General features: G+C 40.3%; 2 protein-coding genes and 1 long non-coding RNA gene across 6 annotated transcripts in view; 1 reads left to right on the top strand and 2 right to left on the bottom strand.

Annotated features, from left to right (window-relative positions):
* Positions 1-3,239, bottom strand: part of LOC134213744 (ubiquitin carboxyl-terminal hydrolase 14) — a 49,188-nt gene extending 45,949 nt beyond the window's left edge. The window contains exons 1-6 of the mRNA XM_062693065.1: positions 3,059-3,239; positions 2,757-2,932; positions 2,596-2,700; positions 1,748-2,139; positions 1,531-1,687; positions 1,396-1,461 (exon numbers count right to left, since the gene is read on the bottom strand). Of these exons, the coding sequence (XP_062549049.1) occupies positions 1,396-1,461; positions 1,531-1,687; positions 1,748-2,139; positions 2,596-2,700; positions 2,757-2,932; positions 3,059-3,074 (912 nt within the window). The 5' untranslated portion in view covers positions 3,075-3,239. The remainder of the gene's footprint in view (positions 1-1,395; positions 1,462-1,530; positions 1,688-1,747; positions 2,140-2,595; positions 2,701-2,756; positions 2,933-3,058) is intronic.
* Positions 3,240-14,305: 11,066 nt separating this feature from the next.
* Positions 14,306-17,141, top strand: LOC134213750 (uncharacterized). 2 transcript variants are annotated; one of them, XR_009979516.1, is made up of 4 exons: positions 14,306-14,437; positions 14,706-14,828; positions 14,894-15,258; positions 15,324-17,141. It is a non-coding gene; the product is annotated as an uncharacterized LOC134213750 (long non-coding RNA). The 2 variants fall into 2 exon arrangements; XR_009979515.1 differs by having other exon boundaries at positions 14,894-17,141.
* On the bottom strand, positions 17,133-23,380 carry LOC134213749 (uncharacterized). 3 transcript variants are annotated; one of them, XM_062693067.1, is made up of 6 exons: positions 21,097-23,380; positions 20,941-21,021; positions 20,766-20,874; positions 20,427-20,704; positions 19,904-19,947; positions 17,133-19,826 (listed from the first exon to the last, which is right to left on the bottom strand). In XM_062693067.1, the coding sequence occupies exon 1, from the start codon at positions 23,370-23,372 to the stop codon at positions 21,420-21,422; it is 1,953 nt and encodes a 650-aa protein (XP_062549051.1). In that variant the 5' UTR covers positions 23,373-23,380; the 3' UTR covers positions 17,133-19,826; positions 19,904-19,947; positions 20,427-20,704; positions 20,766-20,874; positions 20,941-21,021; positions 21,097-21,419. The 3 variants fall into 3 exon arrangements, with proteins under 3 accessions (XP_062549051.1, XP_062549052.1, XP_062549050.1); XM_062693068.1 differs by lacking the exon at positions 20,427-20,704 and having other exon boundaries at positions 21,125-23,380; XM_062693066.1 differs by lacking the exon at positions 20,427-20,704.
* Between the last annotated feature and the right edge of the window lie 1,532 nt (positions 23,381-24,912).

Below are 24,912 nucleotides of genomic sequence, written 5' to 3' on the forward strand. Positions count from 1 at the left end.
TTCGTGCCGCTTGCATGTTTTTTGCTACCGAACAAAAAAGAAGTAACTTACGAAAAGGCATTCAAGCTGCTTAAACGCGCAGCAAAAGAATTCAAGATCAAGATTGATCCTACGGTTATATTGACTGATTTCGACACTGCTGAGATTAATGCAGTGACAAGATTTTTTCCGGATGCCTCCAAGCGCGGATGCAATTTCCACCTAGCCAAGAATATGTGGAAGCATATTCAAAAGTTGGGACTTGTCAGCACATATAATAAATCCATCAAATGCCATATGGCATTTAGGCAGACAGAGGCTTTGGCCTTTTTGCAAGAAAGTTGAACAAGGTCTAGCCGCCATCCGTCCTTCATCACCGATTTCCATGAAACCATTCTTCGACTATTTAAAAAAAAAACATAATATGTTTAAGGAAAACTAAAACCGAATGGACGTCGAGGAAAACCTCGATTTGCTCCTACATTCCGGTCGATGGCCTGACGAGAACATCGAATGCCGTAGAAGGTTGGCATAAATAATAAGTTTGCAGGATTCTTCAAAGACAAAACAAACTTCAAATTCTATGAAGTGTTTCGGGCTTTCCAGCAGGAGGAGGAAGCATCTGCAAAGTTTCTGCGCAATCTGTAAGGCGATTCCTTGCAGCGACCGAATTTGAAATTCCTAAGCTAAAAGAAGCCATGCAAAGACGCCAAACGGAAAATTTGAACTTATTCGATTTTATACAGTCTATTTCCCTCATTTTGCAAAATAAATGAGCTTTTGTATTTACAATATACGATATAAAATAAATAATTAAAATAAATCAATAAAAAAATGCAATATAGTTTTGGCAGATAAGAAAAAATAGCATAAATTAATGCGTGATAGAAAAAAGGGAAGGTTGATCATTCTTATAAAGATACAAAAAAGAAGTTAAATAAACAAGGAAGCTAACTACCGCGAAATAGTAAACCGCGAAAATGTATACACCGCGAAACGATATACCGCAAAACAGATTACCGCAAAATGGTGCAGACCGGAAAATGGTACACCGCGAAATGGTTCACCGCGGAACGTTTTACCGCGAATTGTCGGACAACCGTTGCCTAACGCTTTCTATTCTTATATGGGACAGGCTGCGATGCGCTTACATATTGAGTCGGAAGAGCAAACCTAGTTTCGCCCGGCAATAACAACAACCAGCATGGTTGGATACATCATTAGTGTCTTAACTTTGGAATACAATGGCCAATGATGTCCAAATAGTGATCATATAGGTTTTCATTTATCTCATCGCAATGATCAAAAATACAAATCTCGATATAAATACGCACAATACGCAAATGCGAAAAAATGGCGATTGTGTTATTTAATTGATTTAATTAGAGAATAATTCTAGTAATTTAGTCTACTTACCGTTTTGGTATAAACAGCATCTCGCCCCAAAGTAGGTGATTGTTTCGTCAGTTGTTCCTTCAACCTCTAAAATAATAATTCCGTTTCAGTCAAATCAGTGTCAGTGCAAATCAATGGAAAAAACTGTGAACTTACCAATCGAATACCAGAGTGCATGTATTTCACTTCGGTCGAAATGAAGCAACTCAATTGAAGAAAATTTTCCTTCGATTTTGAGACAGGCTCATCTTCGGCCTCTGTGCACTTCATATCGACATCGAAAGACCCTCCGAACCATTGATCAATGAATGAGCTGTAGATATATGAGGATATTTGCCTGTTGAACAGAATCTACTATCCGAAACTAACTTACTTATGCTTCACAAGTTGTTCGGTATCTCCCTTAGTGGCGGGCAGCTTCTGCTGCAGCATCTTCAATAGCTCAGACCAACACTCATTAGCGTCCTGTTGCCGATATGTTCCATTTTCTCCCGTTTGTGCAAAATTGGGAAACGCAATGTGCAATCGCTGGAGGAATAACACCGGTGTAACAGTGTCACTCTTCTCCATGTCGTCAAATAAATTTCGCATGGACAGTGTAATAGCTCCGGGCGAAGCTAGCCCAGCCAAGCCAGAAACCCCCGACGAATCATCCTGGAATTTTTTCAGTGAATCGCGCAATTCTCTCACAGACTTCAAACACTGCAACGTTGCGTTCATGTAACAGGTATTACCCAAGTTCGCCAAACCAGCTGGAAGCTCAAGCTACAGAAAATAGAATAAGAAAATAATGTTTGGTCAATCAATTAAACATAGAAGGTTTCCTATCGAACGAACTGTTTGTCAGTTGAAAAAATCAGTAAAATTTTTCAAACTATCAAATACAATCAAAATTTTAAACTTCAATCTTCTATCACTTTAACACTTCAACTTCCGAACAGATGGACCGATTTGCAAGATTTCTCCACTAATCGATTCATTTGGGATCAACTGTGTTTCTATCTAAGGAAAGATTGAACATTTTGCTGGGAAATTAAAACAAATGTAAAAATACTACGTTTTGAAGAAAATCATCAAACTCGAATTGACTGGTCGAAAAAAAAACAACCCGAGTGAGGTCGGGTTCGTCTAGTATTCTATAATAAAATTTAATTAGCTATCAATATCGCAGTATGCTTCCGGTTTTTCTTAAATATTAAAATCACCAATGCATATACTTACAGCAGTAGCCAGTTCACTTTCGTTCATATCCTCAATGAATTTAGGTTTTTCCACAGGTTCTTGTGGAACTTCTTCCTTTGTACCCAGTAAAAGCAGCATAGCTCCCTAAAACATTACAGTAAAGTGGCAATCTGAAGCATTCTACATATTACAAAACATACATTCTTTATTGGTACGTTCCACTCATCGTCCTTCAAGATGATTCCCTTGCATAGGACTTTTTGGCGCTCCGGTTGAACTCCAGTGAGAGCATACAGCTGTGCTTTAAACAGCATTGGTTCCTCGTCAGTATTAACATCCACACTAGGGAAATTTTCCTTGCCCCATTTGACTTTAACTGTGGAGACATTGAAACATTTTTAATCAAGAAAAAAAACAAATCATATCGTCTGCCCGCCTATAACCTCTAATTTTTAAATAATCAAGCTGCAAGACGTAGAGTCATTGTTCTAAACAAACTTACCTGTGAAGCTAGGCATCGTCAACTACTGCTTTTTTACGGAAAATTCCAATAAAACACTTGCAAATTAAAGTAAAATTCACTTATTTCTAAAGAATATCCACAAAGAAACAGCCACAAAGCTTCCGCACTACCGCTGCTGATGAGTTTGCGAATAAACACGACGATGACATGACATTTCAAAATTTTGGAAGCGATAGGGGCAATCATTACTTACGTTAAATTTCAAATGACAGAGTGCAGTGCACGCAGAAAAATAATGCGACACCTAATGCTACGTCAACCCGAGTAGAAATGAACCATTCGTCTGTAGAAATTATTCAGTTTCTATTCATGGAATGATAATTTTTCAAGTTACCATAGCGCTTTTATGATTATCTGATACATATGAAAAATGTCAAATTGTTCATTATTACATTTCGATCATACACCAAGCAGTTATTATTCGGAGAATCATCAAATGTATGACAAAGTGATTGTAACTTCAATGATACAGACATTTTTTTGTACGCAATCATCCTGAAGGCAGGAACTAATAACCGGGACCTCGAAGTCCCGAAGAACCGATTTAAAATTCATGCAACCCAGATGAGCTGACGAGACCAGCACCGCCAGAGGCGCTAGTGTTTTTTACTCATATTTTGGTTAATTTATTTGAAAGTGTTTTGATATGTGTGCTGTGAGTTTTGACAGATACTTAACCTCAACCGTGTTTATGTTTCTTTATTTTTTTCCCCTCTTCTCGTGTTTACGGATCGTGTATAAATAATGTTCAGTTCGCTATTTATTTATAACGTATCCGCGTAGTATGCTGTTCCGTGGTCAGTGCGGGAATTCCAATTCCAATGTGAACAGTGTCCATATGAAATGCCCAATAGCGATTTGATTATTGACCGACTAGCGCCGTACGGAAGCAGAATTGTGTGAATTGCCCCACGAGCTGAAACTCAATAAGGTCTATTGGAAGTTTTAGAAAATTATTTAAAATTTGGCTTCCGTCTGCCCCGCGGATGTGTCCTCTTGGGTAGATCTTTATTAGATCAGATCACTATGAAGCTTCTGAAGAGCACCCGATGATTATAAAATACAGGGCCAAGACATTACACCAGGTTGTCGATACTCGTCTTGGTGCCTGAGGAAAATTATTGTTCGTCAACTGATTCGGATATCGCTGAAACAAAAAAAAATTCAACGAGCAAATCACTGTCGCTGTCGGCATGAAAATCTCTTGGTAATTTTAAATTATATGATTTGTTTTTTTATTCATTCATCAATATAGTTTACATCTAAACAGATAACAATGAATATATAACTTTTTATTTCCTGTAAATTTATGTACTCCTTATATTTTTTATGATTTCATCATTAGTTCTGCCAGATGACGTCTTAGACGATGAGGAGGATGCAGATATCGGTGAACCCGTAATTGATAAAGGGTATTCTAGTTTAACGTCTACCTCGGAGTAAACTCCAGCGGCCGTTGCTGTGTTATGAAATTGATATGCGAAGGCGCAAATGACGAGTATTCCACGATGCCGAGCAGAAGCTCATCCCACCTAGCACGACAACAAGTAGATTCCTGAGCAGCATATCATTTTATTAGTTTCATCATTTTCTTCGTTGGTTCGTGCCTGAAGTTCGTTCTGAACTTTATCGAGGAAGGAAAGAGGAAAATACGAAATAACGGACAAAGATTGTCATTTTCCTATCGCGGCTAATCTTTGGAGTTTGACAAGCTGACATGGACCGGTTTTAAGAAGCCCCTGGGGGAACATGAAACTGGATTATGCTTCCGAGAAAGTTTCTCCGTTGTTTCTGAAATATTGGAACGAAACTTAGAAAAAAAAACTTACAACATTCAAGATGTTAACACCACTGCGTTGCCGTTCTCCAGTACTCTGGAAGAGTTCAGCTCCGAGCTGAAGAATTTGATGAAGCAGTCGTGCTTCCGGCGCAACTTATCTACGGGCGAAGTGTACACTAACCGCATTAGAAACGCACATAAAATCTAGGAACCCGCTGTCCAGAAATCTTTCACCCGATGTGCTGAAAATATGTTCTACTCGAGCCATCTGACAGCAACCAACGGGAAACTAAGCCTTTGCATCTTCATTCGGTTTGCATTCCTCCGAAAAGGCGTCATCAACAAGTGCTTCCTAACTGTCGTTCGTAGCTGGACGGTGAAGCTATAGTTGCTACCCAACTATACGCATCGCAACATCTGTTTAGCACGTTTCATGGAGATGGAGATTTCAGCCAAATTATAAATGTCGCCTTTTGTGCATTCGGCCTATTTGGCTTTCGGCCTTTTGTAATTCGGCCTTTCGTAGCAGACCCACCAATTGAGATTGATTGACTTATTGATTGATCAAGATTAATTGGTTGGTTGAGTTTGTTTGATTAATAATGATCGACTTATTCCATTGGATTGAGATTGATTGATTTTTTATTAATTGAGATTGATTAAGATCGTTTGATTGAGATAGACTATGATTGATTGATTGATTTTATTGATTAAAATTGATTTATTAAGATTGATTGGTTGATTGATTGACTGAGCTTGATTGAATGATTGAGATTGATTGACTTATGGATTAAAATTGATTGATTGATCGATTAAGATTGATTATTATTAATTGATTGAGTGATATTGTTTGATTGAGATTAATTAATTGATTGCTTGATTTTATTGATTGAAGTTAATTTATTGATTTATTTAGATCGATTGGTTGATTCATGGATTGAATGATTTAGATTGATATATTGATTGAAATTGTTTGATTGATATTGGATTGAAATTGATATTTTATTAAGATTGATTGATTGATTTACTGAGCTTCATTGCATGATTGATGGATCAAGATTAACTGATTGATTGATTTTGTTAATTGAGATTTATTGATTGATTAGTTGACTTAGATTGATAGATTGATCGAGATTGTTTGATTGATAGTTTGAGATCGATTGATTAAGTTTAATTGATTGGTTCCGATTCTTTGATTAAGATTGATTGATTGAGACTGATTAACCGAGATTAAGATCGTTTGATGGAGATTGATTAGGATTAATTGATTAAGTGACTTTCTTGATTAAAATTGATTGATTTTGATTGAAATTGATTTATAAGATTGATTGCTTGATTTGTTGATTGATTAAATGATTGAGATTGATTGATTTAGATATACTGGTTGATTTATTTTGTTGATCGAGATTTATTGATTGATAGATTGAGATTGATTGATTAAAATTAATTGATTGGTTGAGATTGTTTGATTTATATTGATAAAGATTGATTGACTGAATTATTGAGGTTAATTAATCTATCTTCTATATAATAAAAATGAAATGGTCTGTGTTCGTATCCTCGAAAACGGCTGGATGGATTTTCTTCATTCCTTCAGCAAATATGTTCGTTAAGTCACATCAAGTAGGCGCATTTTCGCCTACTATGCAGGACAACGTCTGCCGGGGCGACTAGTTGTGAATAATTGATTGAGAATAATCGATTGAGATTGATTGATTTTATTGAATGAGATTGATTGACTTTATTATTGATTGAAATTGATCTATTGAGACTGATTGATTGATTGTGCCAACTTTGTATTCTGGATTTGCAATCCTAGCCTGTCCTTGACTTCTGGAATAAAGGTGTGACAAGAATAATTGGCTTTGTAAAGTTTTATTATAATTATAATTTATTATAATTTATTTATAATTAAATACAATAAATGGTTCCGCGAATGGGAGGGAAGAGGTGGGTTCTGACAAGTTCACACGTGCCGAGTATGTGGCGAAAGTTTTGACGTAGGTCTACGTCTGTGTTTTCTATATTGGGGTACACTTTACGATTGCGAAAATCGGGAACCGTCACGAAAATATGATAGACTTTAAACTTTAATATCTAAGCCGTTTCTCGATGGATTTTCAATTTTTTTGGACCATTCGATCAAGGATGAGTCAACGCTTCTTTGTATTTATTTGAAAATACTGATTTTTTGCTATTTATTATCGATAATTGATAAAAAGTTTAGAAATAGGTAAACTAACCAATCACGTACATGCATCAATAGCACAGACATCAAAAATCAATCACTTGCGGGTTTTGATCTAATCCACCATGGCATTGGTGGTGGTGCTCGATGTGTTGCTGCAGATCATTCAACCTCAACGAACCAGAATTTCATATGAAGAAAAGTTTGACCATACAAATAGCACTGTGGCGATCCCACACCGCCAGTGCCGATGCTGAAAATTTATTAAATTTCTGGGCGAAGTAGCTCAACAATCGGTAGTCATTTCCGCCAAAATGGGTGTCATCGGCTGCGGACTATGAAGATGCTTTAATTGATTGATTGGTTTGGCCCATCAATATAGTACCGCTACCAAGACTGATAATCATAACGTTGCACTCGCTGGTGGTCTTTTATCTAGACCGTGGACAACGGCAGCTGCTATCAGTTTATCAATCCGAAGATAGCACCGACTCTGACTTGCGAGTCATTGAAGCTGCATCATCTTAACCCAATGGCGTTGGACACCATTTTGCCCAAGTGCTTCGTGTTTACCTGAACCTTCAAACTTGGGATAGGTCAAGCACTTGACTCGCACTTGATGTTGCGATGTTGGCGGAGATGCTACGATCCCACCGCGGCAGTCTGTGCAATTGATGTTTTTGTTGCCACTACTGTGTTGCTTATTTTCGTCAAAAAATACGAACCCAGGTGTGGGTTTATGTCAGACTAGGGGAGTTCCATATATGGCGATTCGACCTCTGAACGTTCTGATGACGAGAAGCATGTTTTCTCTCCGTTCCGGAGATGAGCCAGCCTCGGGCTGAAAGTCTCCTAAATAAAGACAAAAAAAAATTTCTCTCCTAAGTCGGTTGGTACACGATTGTGGTGTCCGATGCTTCTTGGGAATACTGTTGTTGAGATGCGGAATGACCTCGATTATGCACCTGCTGTTGTTGTTCAGACCACTGTAAATGAAGGATGAAGTGTGTCAGCGTTGATTGTAATATTTCTTGATAAACAATATCTTATATCGTTTTTTGAATCCGAGACTCCCGATTGTCTACCGTACTATCCGGCTGCTGTTGTAGCAAAAATCTGCTGGACAGGACAGAAAAGCGGGCATCGAGCAACTACCTTCTACCAAAGCTGTGGCACCACCCACGAGTTGGGAACCGACTTCATAGTGCTGGGCAAGATGCGCCAACGCGTGTTTGGGTGGCAGCCAATCAACTCAAAGATGTGCAAGCTGAGAATAAAAGGCCGTTTCTTTAACTATAGCATCATCAACGTGCACTGCCCATACAAAGGGAGACCCGACGGAGAAAAAGAAGCGTTCTATGCACAGCTGGAGCAGACATACAATGGATGCACACTGCGGGATGCCAAAATCGTCACCGGTGACATGAACGCTCAGATAGGAAGGGAGGAAATGTATAGACCGGTCATCGGACCGGATAGTCTGCATACCGTAGCGAACGACAATGGCCGACGATGCATAAAATTTGCAACCTCCCGTGGAATGATAGTCCGAAGCACTTTCTTCCCCCGCAAGAGTATCCACAAGGCCACATGGAAATCACCTAATCAAGTAACGGAAAACCAAATCGACTACGTTTTAATCGACGGCAAATTCTTCTCCGACATCACGAACGTCCGCACTTACCGCAGTGCGAATATTGAATCCGACCACTACCTCTTTGCAGTGTATCTGCCTGCGCTCAAAACTCTCGACGGTGTACACCACGCGTCGGAGTCGTCCGCCGCGGCTAAACATGAATTGTATTTTTGGCGTTTGTTTTGTTTGAAACATTATTAATATTCTTATATTTATTTGAATAAAAATAAACCGATTTCTTGGAAAAATATATGAATTAAAAGTTTTTTAATTTTATTTTATTGATGTATAAGGGGGCCGGGGGCCAAGTCACCGATGTGAATTTGGAATTCACATCGTTCATGACACACCAGGGAATAAAGGATAAGGCTTCACAACATCTTTACCCATGGGGTATTCTCAATTCGTGCTCTCGAAAAATCAATAGAAAAAGCACGTGGTTTTCAAGATGGCCGATTTGTGGCTTTGTTGTATAACTACCTTAAACGGTTGCGAAGCATATACGATTGTCTAAACAGACGATCTGAGAGACGAAGGTCACGTCGATAATGAAATAAATGAAATTAAAGAAGACAGAAGTCTATTTCATTCTCGCTCAACAGATCACGGTTTATCCCCCTAGTTCTTGCCGGTAATCTTCATACCTACATTTCGGGTCGATAAGTTGGACATTTTACACCCAGCCAAAAACACTTAAGAGGTTCATTAAAACCACTTATGATTTGGCGCCACAAAGATTATATGTGAAAACCATAAGTGTAATTTATGATTCAGAAGGAGAAATGCGTTTTCAGCTACTTACAACTATCATAACTAGACTTATGAATATCATGAGAAAGAACTATCGATATTATAAGAGCGGTTAATAATTCATCATACTCATACTTATGAAATCCATAATAAAAATAAGATAGAAATTAAAAGTATTTGTTATGTTTTTTTTTTGTCAAAATGCATGTCATGATTCTTTTTATATTATATTAAAGATATTTAAATTACTGTAACAAAATGTTATAGTATCAATATTTTAATTAATAATTATTTGCGAGCGTCTTAGGGGAAAATGTTACACGGTTTTAAAACCGTGTTTCAATATTTTTTTCAAATGCCAACCTTAAAAAATGTCATACAAAATTATTAGAATTAGCATTCTAATAAACATATTTGTCAAACAATTAGAGGATTCGAAATGTCTGTATGATCAAAAATGGAATCTTCAAGATATATCATCGTAGTAAATTGATGGCATTTTTTACAGACTCCTATGAATCATTGGCCTGAAAAAAGAAATCAAAATCATTAGAAACGAAAATTAAATCAATTTTCTGAAATGTGTTTAGAGTAATACAATAATGAACACAACCAAAAAGAGTAAAAAAGCATTCAAAACATCTTAATCGACCAAAGTTTAAACTATATAGCAAATAACGCTATTCACTTATCCGTCACCGTCATGGTAAAATAAATATTTTTCCCCAGTATCAATTCTAATGCCAATCATAAGTGATAGTTATGGAATTCAAAAACTATTTTTATGGACAGCATAAGTCTTCAATGAAACCGAAAAAATACTCATTCATAAGTTGTAACTTATGAAAATCCTAAGTTTTTTTTCCTGCGTGTAGATAAAAGAATTAAAAAGGAAGCAAGAAGAAGGAACAAGAATGAAGAAAACAGAAAAATAACGATAAAAGAAAGACGAATGCAAAAGGGAAAAAGGAAGGAAAATGAAGGAAGAAGAAAACAGGACAAAAGAAGAAAGATGAAGAAACAAGGTACAAGGAAAGAAGGAAGAAAAAAAGAGGATGAAAGGATTAAAAAAGGTGAAAAGGTCGAAAAAAAGAAGAAAGAAGAAGGAAGTAGAATAAAGAAAGAATAGAGAAAAAGGAATAAGGAAAAAGGAAGAAGGTAGAGGAAAGAAGACAGAAAGAAAGAAAAATCAAAAATGAAAGAAGGAAGAAAGAAGAAGAAAAAAACAAGGAAAAGGAAGAAGGAAGGAATAAGAAGAAAAGAAAAAAATAAGTTATAGGTTATAGGTTATAGTAAATAGGTTATTAGTTCCTGCTGAAGGCATCACTCAAAAGTCGAAAGGAACATTGTTTAATTTGAAGTTTAAAAATAGATGAAAAAGGCTTCCTCTCAAGGGCCTCATACGCCTGTCACTGGCGAACAAAGCTCGTGTACTCTGCATCGAAGCTTAGAACCGGTGTTAGGGCGCAATCGTTAATGTGAACATTTTTATATTCGGTTAGTTACTGCAAATAAATTCTTTTTCGAGTACCTATAATCAAGCAGGTATCTCAAGCATACCACATCGTTATATTGCTGCATGATTGAGTGTTTAATTTTGATAAAATATCGAAAACAAAAGTGTGCATAAAAATTGCCTCGTCATAACAAAAAGGTGGTAGAGAATTAACACTGTTGTTTACAGTTTAGAACCAAATCCAGATGTCGCACATGTTGGGGTAGGGATTCAGTGCTCCACCTTCTCCCCCTGCTTCCTCTGCATTTTCGGTCTTGTTTGACGTACGGAATAATATAAATATTGCCTGATTTTCTCAAAATTGCACGCGGCGAACCCTTCATGAAAGGTACCGCCGCACTTTCTGCACCCCGTTTACTTGATTCTTATGGGTGAATAGCATTGCGGTGTATCGTTTGGCGCGGCCGTACCTTTCAACATTCATTCGCTGCGTGAAGTTTTGTGCAAGTACCCATTTGGGAACACTACAAACGCCGCGCAGTGTATCATATCCAGAAAATCTGACAATAATTCAAACGCACTAGCAAAACACCGCAGGGCACTTGACTCAACCTTTGACCACACACACTTAAATAGATTCTATGAGTTCGGTAAAACAAATTACTGAATTCGTCGGTAATCCAAAATATTACAAACATTTCGGTGATTTCTCGGGTGATCACTGAAAACATTACCGAGTTTCGTGAATTTTATGCAATTTTACCGAGATCGGTAATCTTTTTTACCGACAAAGAATGTAAATTGTTTAATTTACCGACTTCGGTAAATTATCAGCTGAAACTTCGGTGAATTCAATAATCCCAACGCAAAACGTCATCGCGCCATGTTTTTTCTTCAATACATTCTTCATTCTGTCGTTCCAGTGAGGATCCGCTACGTCTGCGAAAAAATAATTTCAAGAGCCAAGGTAAATATAGTTAATAATCTTTTTGTCGTTATCTAAACGAGTTTCTGACACTGAGTATTGGTTTTTCTGTACTACAGCGTCTGTGTTGATTCGTTTTTCCAAGGGATAAGCCTGCTGAATATTCTTCATCCAACCACAAAAAATGGCGACCATCGGACTTCAAGTTCATCCGGCACCCGAAATCTGCTTTGCTAAGCTGTTCAAGCCCATTGGCGTGTATGAGCGTGCATGACAGAGAAGAATTTTAATCTGCATTTACATCTGGTACATGAACTTTTGCTTTGAAAATGGTTTTGTGTTATGTCTTTTAGATATTAGTGGCAAGTCCGAATTGGATTTTGGATCAATAAAAACACATATTTGGCATGTATGGCATCAATAAAAATCATGTTATGCATAAATCAAACGAACTGTCTCGTTTTATTAAAAACAATTAATCCCAGAATTACAATATTTTCAGTAAAATTTACAAAATTTTCGGTGATTTGCCATGTTTTCGACGATTCCAGTAAATTACAGATCTTGGTTATTTTTCGGTAAATGTTACCGAATTTTCGGTAAATTTGACAAACGATGCTTCTGATACAAATTACAAACTTTTCGGTAGCATCTTATTTTACCGAAACGTTTACCGAAAAGATATTTTAGTTACTAGGTAAAGATTGTCGCTTCTGTTCCCTTTGTTCTGCAGTCCCAAACATGTGTGGTACATACCTGTCAAATCGTATGGATTTTCCTTCTTTGACATTTAGTTCCCCTATCCTCGCCAGTGAAAGATGTTCCGGACAGCGACGACAGCGACAATCTTTATCTAGTAACTAAAATATCTTTTGTTTACCGATCGTTCAGCTGTTGAGAATTCGGTGAATAATTTACCGAAGTCGGTAATTTATTCTAAGTGTGCATAAAAATTGCCTCGTCATAACAAAAAGGTGGTAGAGAATTAACACTGTTGTTTACAGTTTAGAACCAAATCCAGATGTCGCACATGTTGGGGTAGGGATTCAGTGCTCCATCTTCTCCCCCTGCTTCCTCTACATTTTCGGTCTTGTTTGACGTACGGAATAATATAAATATTTAATTCAAACGCACTAGCAAAACACCGCAGGGCACTTGACTCAACCTTTGACCACAGACAAACAGACAAAACACTCGTCAAATTTCCATCGTTCACTGATTTACTGGTCAATTAAAATAATCATTAGTTGGCCAATTGACCACTAGTGGTGCGCGCATCGGATTTGCTCGAGTTTGACATTTGCTCACTACCGCCATCTGTTTCGTGATTTGCCAACTGAAATCAACAGATGTCGTTAGTGTTTCAATAAAATATCGAAACCAAGTGTGCATAAAAATGGCCATAGCCATAACAAAAAGATGGTAGAGAATTAACACTGTTGTTCACATTTTAGAACCAAATCCAGATGTCGCACATGTCGGGGTAGGGCTTCAGAGCTCCTTCTTTCTCCCCCTGATTCTGATATGTTGCCTTTTCCGCACAGCCCAAAACATGTCTTTTAAAAAAATATATAATTTTTACTGATTTAGACTATTATCAGAATTTATATAACATCGGTTCATGCCGAGTCTATTATATAGAGTTACGCAAAGAGGATCTTCTTACATTTATTCTGAATGATGCTCTTGTTATTCTGTTGCCAACTTTCACTTTTGTTCAACCCTTCAAGTGACTTCACGGGAGCGTTCACTTCTAAAGCTTTTTAATTCGACAACCTAGTCACGCACAGAGTGCTAACACGTGAGTTTCTTGTTGCTACTTTATTGGGGAATGTATTGATGTTTTTTGAAGCTGTTCCTAGATCAAATCTAATACATTTCGATTCATGCGTTTTAATTCGCCATAATAATCATTAGGCGATAACAATACTTCCGCCTCACCAACAAGCATTTGTTTACTTTGCTCGATAGGTAGACGGTTTGACAGTTCAATAGGTAGATTTGGCTTCACCCTTTGCGCAACTCTATATATAATAGACTCTGGGTTCATGTATTATTCACCGATGCACTTTCGTTTGTAACCATCAACGATGTAAGGCTTTAGGACCCAATTCTACGTCAAAATAATGTTTCCCATAGACGCATTAAATGTATGCAATTACCAAGTACTCGAATTCCCCGCATAGAAAAAAACCATTTCGTCTAATGTACTGATTATAAACTCATTTTAATACACACCGTTAACATTTACGTTGTTGTTCATTTACATTAATACCATAATTGCTTCTCAGGATTATGATTATTCAGATTATGAACTACATCATTTGCACAACAATACATATGGTTAAAGTTCGGAGAACAGTTGATGAATTATTGTATATAATCCGTCGATCGAAAGATGTTTACACTATAGGCGAATTTGAGTAAAGCTCATCGATCATTTCGACATCTGGTGGTCGTCACAAGAACCACGAAAAAAGTGTTGTTGGCCAAAAAAGTGCATTGGTAGCATACGGAGGGAGTACGATTTTCGCGTTTTCTGGTTAATCCAACCATCTATAAAAGCTGAAATAGTCGCAAATTGGAAGAAAATTTTGTTTTCTTTGGGATGAGCTTCCATCCGGTGGGTGCTTGCATATGATTTTTCCGATTAAATAGTACATCTCTTGCAGTGCCTCCACCACACTATCTTGGTTATGAATTCCCGGATTTTTTATTCGCGGCTTATTTGGGTGGGATTCGTCTTCAACAGCTGCTTAAAAACTGTAAGAAGCCATTGCAAGTGGAAAACATGCGACCATATACCAAAAAGTGAAATAAATTTTACGAATAAAATTTGATTTTGAATGTAAATAATGGCTTCTGACGACTTTTCTCTCAAACTCTCGCAGCGCACTCTGTCACTGGATCCTTCTCGAATTCGCCTATCCGTTCCGTGCACCGTATTTGTTCCCAAAAAAAAAGTTCAGTACAAGTTGGTTCAAGTGCTGCAATTCCAAGTGGAATGAATAATGGTAAGTTCAACTGATTTGCATTTGTTATTCTCTTGTTTATTATTCGTTGCTTGTTTTATTTTAAGGCTGACAAGCCCTGCATGTCACCAACCCCATAAATTTCCGGAAGACCTAAATTTCCGGTGGACTATGGTGCACAATTTTGCTTGGCACTCGGACGATGATCAGCCTTCCATAAAATTGGGAACAGACGCTGTTGTGAGCCGCTTCTAATATGGACGTTCGATTAGATTTGGACCCCAGGAAAGGATCAACCCTCCCACCTTCTCTGTCAGCGTACGACCCTAGTTCCCTCCGGAGTTGGTTACCCGATCTTCCCTGAGGTGGCTCTTCCACCGGCCAGCACCACGGGGATGTAGGAATAGGACAATTAGGACAATAATAGGACAATAGGTGCAATTAAAATTCCTTCCAAGTGCAATTAATAATGGTAAGTTTTATTGATTTGCATTTTTTATTCTCTTGCTGATTATTCGTTTCTTGTTGTATTTTAAGGCTGACTAGCAGGACTTATCACCAACCCCCTGAATTTCCGGAAGACCTAAATTTCCGGGGGATTATGGTGCACAATTTGGCTTGAAGACCCTCGTCGGCATTCGGACGATGATCAACCTCTCCGAAAATAGGAAACAGACGCTGTTGTGAGCCGCTTCTAACATGGAGAACAGACGCTCGATTAGATTTGGATCCCAGGAAAGGATCAAACCTCCCGCCTTCCCTGTCAGCGTACGATCCTAGTTCCCACCCGATCTTCCATATGGTGGCTCGTACCCCGGCCAGCACCACGGGCATGTAGGGATAGGACGATGGGAGTTGCTGGGTAAGAGGCTGAGGGCCACGAGATTAGGTCTATTTTATTCCTTCAGGTGCGCGAAGTACCAATGTTACGCTTTACCATCCATTTGCCGTGATTTAAATTTATTTTTTTAATATCTTATAAGTTTGATTGAATTTTTTAAATAAATAGTCTGTAAGTTGATATTTCGGTTGATATAAATGATTATTAAAATGAAAGAAATTGAAAATAAATTCTGAAGCATTAATATAACGCAAGGGGTACCGTTGTACAAATTTTCCTGATATGCTCCGATTATAACTTTAAAATAAGACTTATTGTTTGAATCTCGTAAAGCGGATGATATCTCAGCATTATGTTGTATAATATGAGGAAAATTTTGTTCGAGAAAATGACCGATTTTTTATAGTAACATAACTTAACCGCCCTTTCCACATATTGTAAATTGGTGAAATACCATTTATCGTATTGTTGAAACAATTTGAGATAGTGTAGACGTATTGTTGCGATAGATGATTCGTACTGTTTTACAAGTATTGTTTGGAATGGTTTTGAATTATATGGGAGACAGTAATGTAATAGTCCAGAACTATGCGGGTCTTCAACTACTCCGATTTTGTCACCACCAATACAAACTCGTGGTGGGTGGTATACGTTGTCCTCTCTATCATGTACTTCGTCTTCGACGTGTTGATGACTAGTCCAATCCTTTAGCTTCGCTTTTCAGTCTGATGTAGGCTTTCTTCATCCTTTCAAAGTTACGTGCCTTAATATCAATGTCGTCGGCGAAACCAAATAACTGGAAGGACTTCGAGAAAATCGTACCACTCGTGTCCATCCCTGCCCTTCGTATTACTCCCTCCAGAGCGATGTTGAATAGCAGACACGAAAGACCATCACCTTGCCGTAACCCTCTGCGCGTTTCGAAGGGACTCGAGAATGCCCCTGAAACTCGAACTACGCAAATCACCCGATCCATCGTCGCCTTGATCAACCTTATCAGTTTATCCGAAAATGGTGTATCCGGTTTTGGTGCATTAGCTGCCATAGCTGGTCCCTATCGATTGTATCATATGCGGCTTTGAAGTCGATAAATAGATGATGTGTGGGCACGTTGTCAAACTGAATCGAATTCCATTTCTATTTTTGCAGTGCAGTTCTACTTCAGTTCCTTGCTGATGTTAATTCTAATGCTACGTTTAGACAAGGCAAGTGAATTGAGCAAGTCGCTTGAAACGAACGCGAATTGAACGTGTAAACACGGTTGTCGTGACCCGATTGAGTTTTCCAGACTCGACCGAAACACCTTAATCCAATTCACTTGAACGAAAAGAAAGTTGAACATGTTCAACTTTTGGCAAGTCAATTGAATTCAACTGAGGGTCTGTCTCAATTGGATCATTAAACTGAAATTAAACTTAAAAGTGACATTTCAATAATTATCGGATAACCCTGCTCGCAGAGCAAGATTACTTTTGACAGATATCGAATCATTTTCCATCGATGTCTTATTGGAATTGCTGGGTAGCACCAGCCATTCTTATAACGGGGTGTTTTTTTAATTTTCGAACTGTCACTTTTTAGTTTAATTCTCCAAATGAGACAGACCCTGAGTTGTTCAATTCACTTGCCCTGTCAAAACGTACCATAAGGCTCGCAAACTCGATGCTGTTATATAGCTGCTAGACAAACACCCGCAACCGGGGAATCTGCCAGCCCAGCGTGTCGATGCGAGGGTTTACATTTACGAGTTCAGAGCCAGATCAGCGCAAGTCAGGAAATGGTATCTGAGCCTACCATAGAGGTAGAAAACCTGAGAGAGAGAAACCAGCTGGATGACGATCTTCTTCTTGTTTGGTATTGTGGATTTACTTGACCAATGGAATCGAAGGTCGGTTCACTTGCCTATTTCAAACGTTCCCTTTTCCTGCAAGGTTTGCCAAACTCATTAAATGTTTGGTAGATTACCTTGTTTTTTGCTTCTTGTCTATCAAAACAGATGTCAAAACATCGGAAAAAGAAAGAGAAGTCCGAGGTAAACAGCAAAAACCACGTGGCAGACTTGTCAGTTTTGACAGATTTTACTATGAAGACGGGTGTGAAGGTGAAAACGGCGATTTCAACGACCGTTCAAGGAGCGACTATTTCAAACGGTCGGGTCCAATAGGGAAATCCACGTGTGGAAACCGTGGAAACTCAACAAATCTAGGTGACATTTCATAACGTCGTAACCAAGGTTTGGCACTCAATTGAAAACATATGTGAATTAATCGTTTTCAATGGTTGTGTAATTCCTATCGCGAAATAAAAATGATTCTTCATGATAAGGGATCATGAACATTGATATTTACCGGTTCAATGAACTATAATAATTGTAGGCGAAAGCTATGCATTCAATCATCAAGCAGATAATTTTGTTTACGACCTTAGTAAACTATAGAGGACGGTTGTCGCTGCGGTTCCCTTTGTTCTCGTTCCCAAACATGTTGGGTACACATCTGTCAATACGTACTGATTTTTCCTTCGTTGACATTTAGCGCCCTATCCTCGCCAGCAAAAGATGTTTTGCCAATGACGAGTCTTCATCTATAGTTTATTAGCTCATTGGAACCTGCTCCCACCCAGTAGGCAAAACTGGGTGGCAGGATTGGATCCGCCACGGTTTTATGGCCATTAGCCGCCGTTTTAAGTCGGTACTCGACTCTACTTAGAGAGTAGAATGACTGGGCAACTTAGTCATTGAGCCATTCAGCTCCCGCCTCGATAGCGATCTCAAACGACTCTGGTAGTCCTCGACGGTGAATCTATCCTACTCCTACGAGAAGAAGTTATCCGACAACAGCAGCTCCCCGTAACCAACTGTTGGGAATAGTCACATCAAAATACTTTTTGATAGCAGATTCTTTTTGATCAGCTTCAAAGCTGTAATTAATTAATTTATTATTCAAATACAATATTAATTCATATCCAAAACTTACATTCTAGTATTATAATTTAGCGGACCTTTTTTCCCAACATATTTTTCACTATAATATTCTTCAACTTTTCCGTGTTGCCAGTTTCACCAATCAACTAATGAACTTTCTTAACACCCCCGAACGTGACACTGGTAACCAGCCAAATAGTTTGTTGTTAAATTCCCATGGAATAACTCCTACAACAGCCACCGATCACTTGTCGTATTCGCTGTAGTGATGTGCGTACTGTTTGCCAATAGTATTTGATATACAGGTTCCCTCGCACTAATACCTCCTGGGTCGAAAATAACAAACAAACCGTATAATTCGCATTGCCATACAAGCCATTTGCATTCATTCATCGTGATGTACGAAAGTAGTTTCGATGCTTGTTTTCCCGTATTTTTGGAAAGGAAAGGTTCAAGATTAGTGATTTGTTGGATAGTATTAAAGTGTTTTTGAACATCAATTGGTTTAATCTCGCAGCTAGTGATGTTCTTCCGATCATTTATCTTAACCGTGGACGATCCCGTTGTTGTGATTTGTTTATGCATAGATGCATAAACTGAAGAACCAGCGGCCGATGTTGTTTCAATTTCCCGCAGAAGTTTATGATAAACATACTCACACTTAGAATAAATTACCGACTTCGGTAAATTATTCACCGAATTCTCAACAGCTGAACGATCGGTAAACGTTTCGGTAAAATAAGATGTTACCGAAAAGTTTGTAATCTGTGTCAGAGGCATCGTTTGTCAAATTTACCGAAAATTCGGTAACATTTACCGAAAAATAACCAAGATCTGTAATTTACTGGAATCGTCGAAAACATGGCAAATCACCGAAAATTTTGTAAATTTTACTGAAAATATTGTAATTCTGGGATTAATTGTTTTTAATAAAACGAGACAGTTCGTTTGATTTATGCATAACATGATTTTTATTGATGCCATACATGCCAAATATGTGTTTTTATTGATCCAAAATCCAATTCGGACTTGCCACTAATACCTAAAAGACATAACACAAAACCATTTTCAAAGCAAAAGTTCATGTACCAGATGTAAATGCAGATTAAAATTCTTCTCTGTCATGCACGCTCATACACGCCAATGGTCTTGAACAGCTTAGCAAAGCAGATTTCGGGTGCCGGATGAACTTGAAGTCCGATAGTCGCCATTTTTTGTGGTTGGATGAAGAATATTCAGCAGGCTTATCCCTTGGAAAAACGAATCAACACAGACGCTGTAATACAGAAAAACCAATACTCAGTGTCAGAAACTCGTTTAGATAACGACAAAAAGATTATTAACTATATTTACCTTGGCTCTTGAAATTATTTTTTCGCAGACGAAGCGGATCCTCACTGGAACGACAGAATGAAGAATGAATTGAAGAAAAAACATGGCGCGATGACGTTTTGCGTTGGGATTATTGAATTCACCGAAGTTTCAGCTGATAATTTACCGAAGTCGGTAAATTAAACAATTTACATTCTTTGTCGGTAAAAAAGATTACCGATCTCGGTAAAATTGCATAAAATTCACGAAACTCGGTAATGTTTTCAGTGATCACCCGAGAAATCCCCGAAATGTTTGTAATATTTTGGATTACCGACGAATTCAGTAATTTGTTTTACCGAACTCATAGAATCTATTTAAGTGTGTGTGTTTTTCCGTGATTTGCTTGTTTTGATTCGATTCCAGCACCACTAGACGCGATATTAGCACTATTCTTTGAGGCAAAATTTGCACGCGCGTAAGATAGTGAATGAAGGACCACCTTTGATTTGGTAAGTTCAGTTTCTTCTATTGACAGATTTGTAAGAACCGTATTTGAACTTACTGTCCTGTTGCATGCAGTTGTCTCACCACACTGCGTAATAATTTTTTGTCGTTCTGCAGCAAATTCTGACCGGATCTTTTCTGCAGCTTTCTTAAATTCCTCTTCTATTTCCAAAAGGCTCTGTTGATAGTCGTGTTCTATCTGCTTCTCTCTATCCTCGTACTCCATTTTCCATAACTTTAGCCGCTCCATAGCGCGCCTTTCTATCACATTAGATAGAATCTTTGAAGGAAACCAAGTTTTCCCGAAGCAGCTGATTAGTTTTCAGCAATGCTGAACTGTAATTTATTTTTAATATTTAGAATAAACAACAATAGTTCATTAATCTAGCTTACTTACAAATAAACTGGTTTCTCCCACTGTACCAATGCTCCTCGATTCCTTATATTTGGGTGTTGAAGTATGGTTCAACTACCCTACTTTTGCCAGCGACTTTTCCGTGGAACTGCTACTCAAGTATAATTACTAAATTTTGCTTTCCTAGTTTAGATAATTTCTCACGGGTACTACTTACGATCGACTTTACTTTGACTGCAAATCCACCTGATTGGTAGCCGAAGTCACTCCGAACTGGGATTTTGATTTTCAACCGAGTCTGCAGGTGAGTATAGATGAGATTATTTACATTGATTTTTCCACTATTTTAGCTTTCTTTTTAGGTTTTACTCACTGGATTTATTATCACAACTGACTGATACCTTTTCCTGCTAATCGTAAACGATTTAAAAATACAATTAAATTCCACGAGAACTATTTTCGATTTGCTATCTAATTAATTGTGAATTCACATTCCAAAGCGATGGCGAACTTTGTTTATTATTTTTCTTCCTCCTGTTTACTTCCTACACTACCTACCACCACCGTAATAATTCTCTCTGTCTTCCTTATACTACCACTGATGCGTGCGAGTTGTCATGCTGCTGTTATGCTGCGACCAGGGCTGTTAACGCGGCGTCGTAACACCCCAGCCCGTAACATCCGGTCTTCCCGGATTTACTGAATCTCCAACGCCGCTAGATTCACCACACCTCGTCTCTGAACCTTGCCGTCCGCAGTTCTCACGTCCGCCATTCGAATCCGTCCGTCCGAACCCTTCATCACCGCCACCACAATGCCTCGTTTCCAGGACTTCCGGTTCTTCCCATCGACCACGAATACCAGGTCACCTTCGTCGATCGGCTTCTGTTCGTCGAACCATTTCGACCGCTGGTTGATCGTCGGAAGATACTCCCGGCACCATCTCTCCCACATTTTGTCTGCCAGAAGCTGGGACCGCTTGTAAACGTTCCGCAGAGCTTCGGCAGGACCCGTCGAAAACCTCTCCACCTCCAAGTCAGCACCCGACACCGTTCCCCGTAGAAAATGGTTCGGCGTCAGTGCTTCTGCTTCGCCAGAGTCTTGCGGCAAGTAGGTCAACGGACGCGTGTTGATCATGTCCGCCGCTTCCGCCAGAGTTGTCGCCAAGATCTCGTCCGAGAGCTTTCTCCCGTCGTCAAGCGCCCGCATCGCCTCTTTCACCGACCGCACCATTCGCTCCCAGACACCTCCCATGTGTGGGGTACCCGGTGGAATAAAATGCCACGCGGTAGATGAGCTGCCCACGATCTCTGCACACTCCCGATTGATGACGTCCATCTTCACCATCTCGTTGTTCGCTCCGCGAAAGCAAGTGGCATTGTCGGAAAATATTTGGCTTGGCTTGCCAAACTTGCTGCGGAAACGAGTGATGGCCATCCGACACGACTCGGTTGTGAGACTGTGCACAACCTCTAGGTGCACTGCACGTACAGCCAAACAGGTGAAGACTGCCACCCAACGCTTCTCTTTTCGCCGGCCAACCGTGACTTCCACCGGACCCAGGTAATCTAAGCCTACGGAGCTGAATGGCCGAAGACTAGACGTTACCCGTTCAACCGGCAGTGGAGCCATTCTCGGTGTTCGTGGACGACACTTGTTGACCTTGCACCAGATACATTTGCTAACTACCTGATGAATCGCTGGACGCATTTTCGGGATCTGGAACCGCTGCCTCATCTCGTTGAATACGGTCTCCGAATTACCGTGTCCGAACTGCTCGTGGTAGTGCTGTATCAGCTTCTGCGTTATCGCATGTGAACGCGACAAAATTATCGGGTACCGTTGGTCGAAGGAACTCTCCACGCTGTTTGCCAGTCTTCCATCCATGCGTAGTACCCCTTCGTTGTCTAATGCCGGTGAACTTTTGTAGATTTGGCTACTCTTTTTTATACTTTCCAACCGTGCTCCCGGCGGTCGTGCTACGTTGTTGGTTAGCGTGCTCATCTCATCCGGAAAGCTATCCCACTGAGCCTGCCGCCACAGGATTGTCTCCGCCTGCTGGAGCTCTTCTCGCCGAAGTGGCGCTTTGATGGCTTCGTAGTTCACTGCCGTCGTCTTCTTCAGCTGCTGCTGCTTTGCTGTAGCCTGTGCAGCAACTACCGTCTCTCCTCGTATCTTTCGCCGACAGTTGGCGATGAAGCGTACCACGGTCGCTGTCACTCGCAGTAGCTTCGCCCAACTGGATATCGGTTCGACGTTGATCGCCCCGTGAAATAGGACGACACCTCGCGCTTCTTCGTTGGTCTCTTCGTACCCTACTTCAAGCGTTGGCCACAGTTCTTGTGGCCGATATAGGAACGAGGGTCCGCAAAACCATTCTCCCTCACTTTGTAACGGCGGACCTTGACCCCACTTCGTCAGCACGTCTGCGATGTTCAGCTTGGTCGGAATCCATCGCCAGTCCGCCACCTTCGTCAGCTCCTGAATCTCTCCGACTCGAAATGCAACGAATTGCTTGTAGCGGTGTTGATCCGAGTTGAGCCAACTACACACGGTGCGGGAATCCGTCCAGAAAACTGTGCGGGCAATCTGGTACGAGTTCATGCTCAGAATTGTCTGGCTCATTCGCGCACCCAGAACGGCACCCATCAGCTCCAAACGGGAATCGACTGCCGCTTTATCAGGGCCATTTTGGCCCGGGACATCATCAAGCTGCAGAGGATCTTGCCCTCAATTACCGCCCGCAAATAGTGTATCCGTGTTCGCTGGCATCGGTGAAGATGTGGACTTCCAGGGAATCGACTTCAGCGGACTTGGCGCCTCCGATGTGACAGCAAGGAATCCGAATAGTTTAGACCTCTGGAAACAGATTTATCCACCGCTGCCACAATGCCCGGAATTTTCGTCGATTTCTTCATTCCACCCACAGTTGGAGCGCCAGAAATGCTGGATGATGATTTTTCCATGGATGGTGAACGGCGACATCAGCCCAAGGATCAAAACATCTCATCACATAACTTGCGACAACCCGTTTTGTCGGTCGCTTTTCTTCCAGCAGGTACGGATGCAAGTCTTCGCGGAGCATAGTCGAGAACGAAAACTCATCCGCATTCGGGTCCCAAATTTTTCCTAAAACTCCCTCCTTCGATGTTTGCTTGTCCCGACAAAAGTGTACCGGCGCTGCCGACTTTTCCTCCCCCAGATTCCGCAGAAACACTGATGAGTTGGACACCCAGTTCCGGATTTCGAATCCTGCTTTCAGGTGGACCAATCTAACCTCCTGTGCCAGCTTAACGGCCGCTTCCACAGTGTCGACGCTGTCAAAATAGTCGTCGACGTAATGGCGATGGATGATCGCCGCCGATGCCTCCGGGTATTGTGCAGCAAACTCCTCCGCGTTCCGGTTTTTCACAAACTGCGCCGCCATGACGTAGACGCTGGGTTGTTTTTCCGGAGATTTCCGGAAGATAAACCGCTGTTCGCTGTTTAGTTGGTGGAACATCTCCTTCAAGTCGCCACCGAAAGCAATCCGCCATTCGCGGAAACCGGAGAGGACTTTGACCAGTGGAACGAGCATGTCTGGTCCTGACAGCAACTGAGAGTTAAGGCTGACACCTCTCACCGTCGCTGCAGCGTCCCAAACGAGACGGATCTTTCCGGGCTTCTTCGGGTTATGGACTACGTTGAGAGGTAGATACCAGGCCTGATCGAAAGGGGTATCTGCCAGTTCTTCGGCGGTAGCGACATGTGCGTACCCTTTCTGCTGGTACTCCTCTATTTGTCGGCAAACGTTCTCATGCAGCACTGGATTTTTTCCGAGTTTGTTCTCCAGCTGCTTCATCCTTCGCAGGGCCATTGGGAAGCTGTCCGGGAACCGTGGATCATCTGCCTTCCACAGCAGCCCAGTTTCGAAACGATCGCCGACTCGTCTCGTTGTACGCTCCAATATTTCTCGAGCACGCCTCTCTTCTGCAGTTTCCTGCGGTATCGCCACCACCGATTCCTCTAACGCGTAGTGGCTTTTAAGCAACTCATATAGGTCGTCGTTGGTGATCTGCTGATGGTAACCTAGATAGTTGCCTGCGGCAACCGTGGTGGTTTGTCATGGTTCATACACTGTCCAACCGAGCTTGGTTCGAACCGCGATCGATTCCATGGGGTTGCCCACTTTCGCCTCCAATGGAGCAAA

This window comes from Armigeres subalbatus, chromosome 2 (assembly GCF_024139115.2).
Source record: "Armigeres subalbatus isolate Guangzhou_Male chromosome 2, GZ_Asu_2, whole genome shotgun sequence".
Taxonomy (NCBI): Eukaryota; Metazoa; Arthropoda; class Insecta; order Diptera; family Culicidae; genus Armigeres; species Armigeres subalbatus.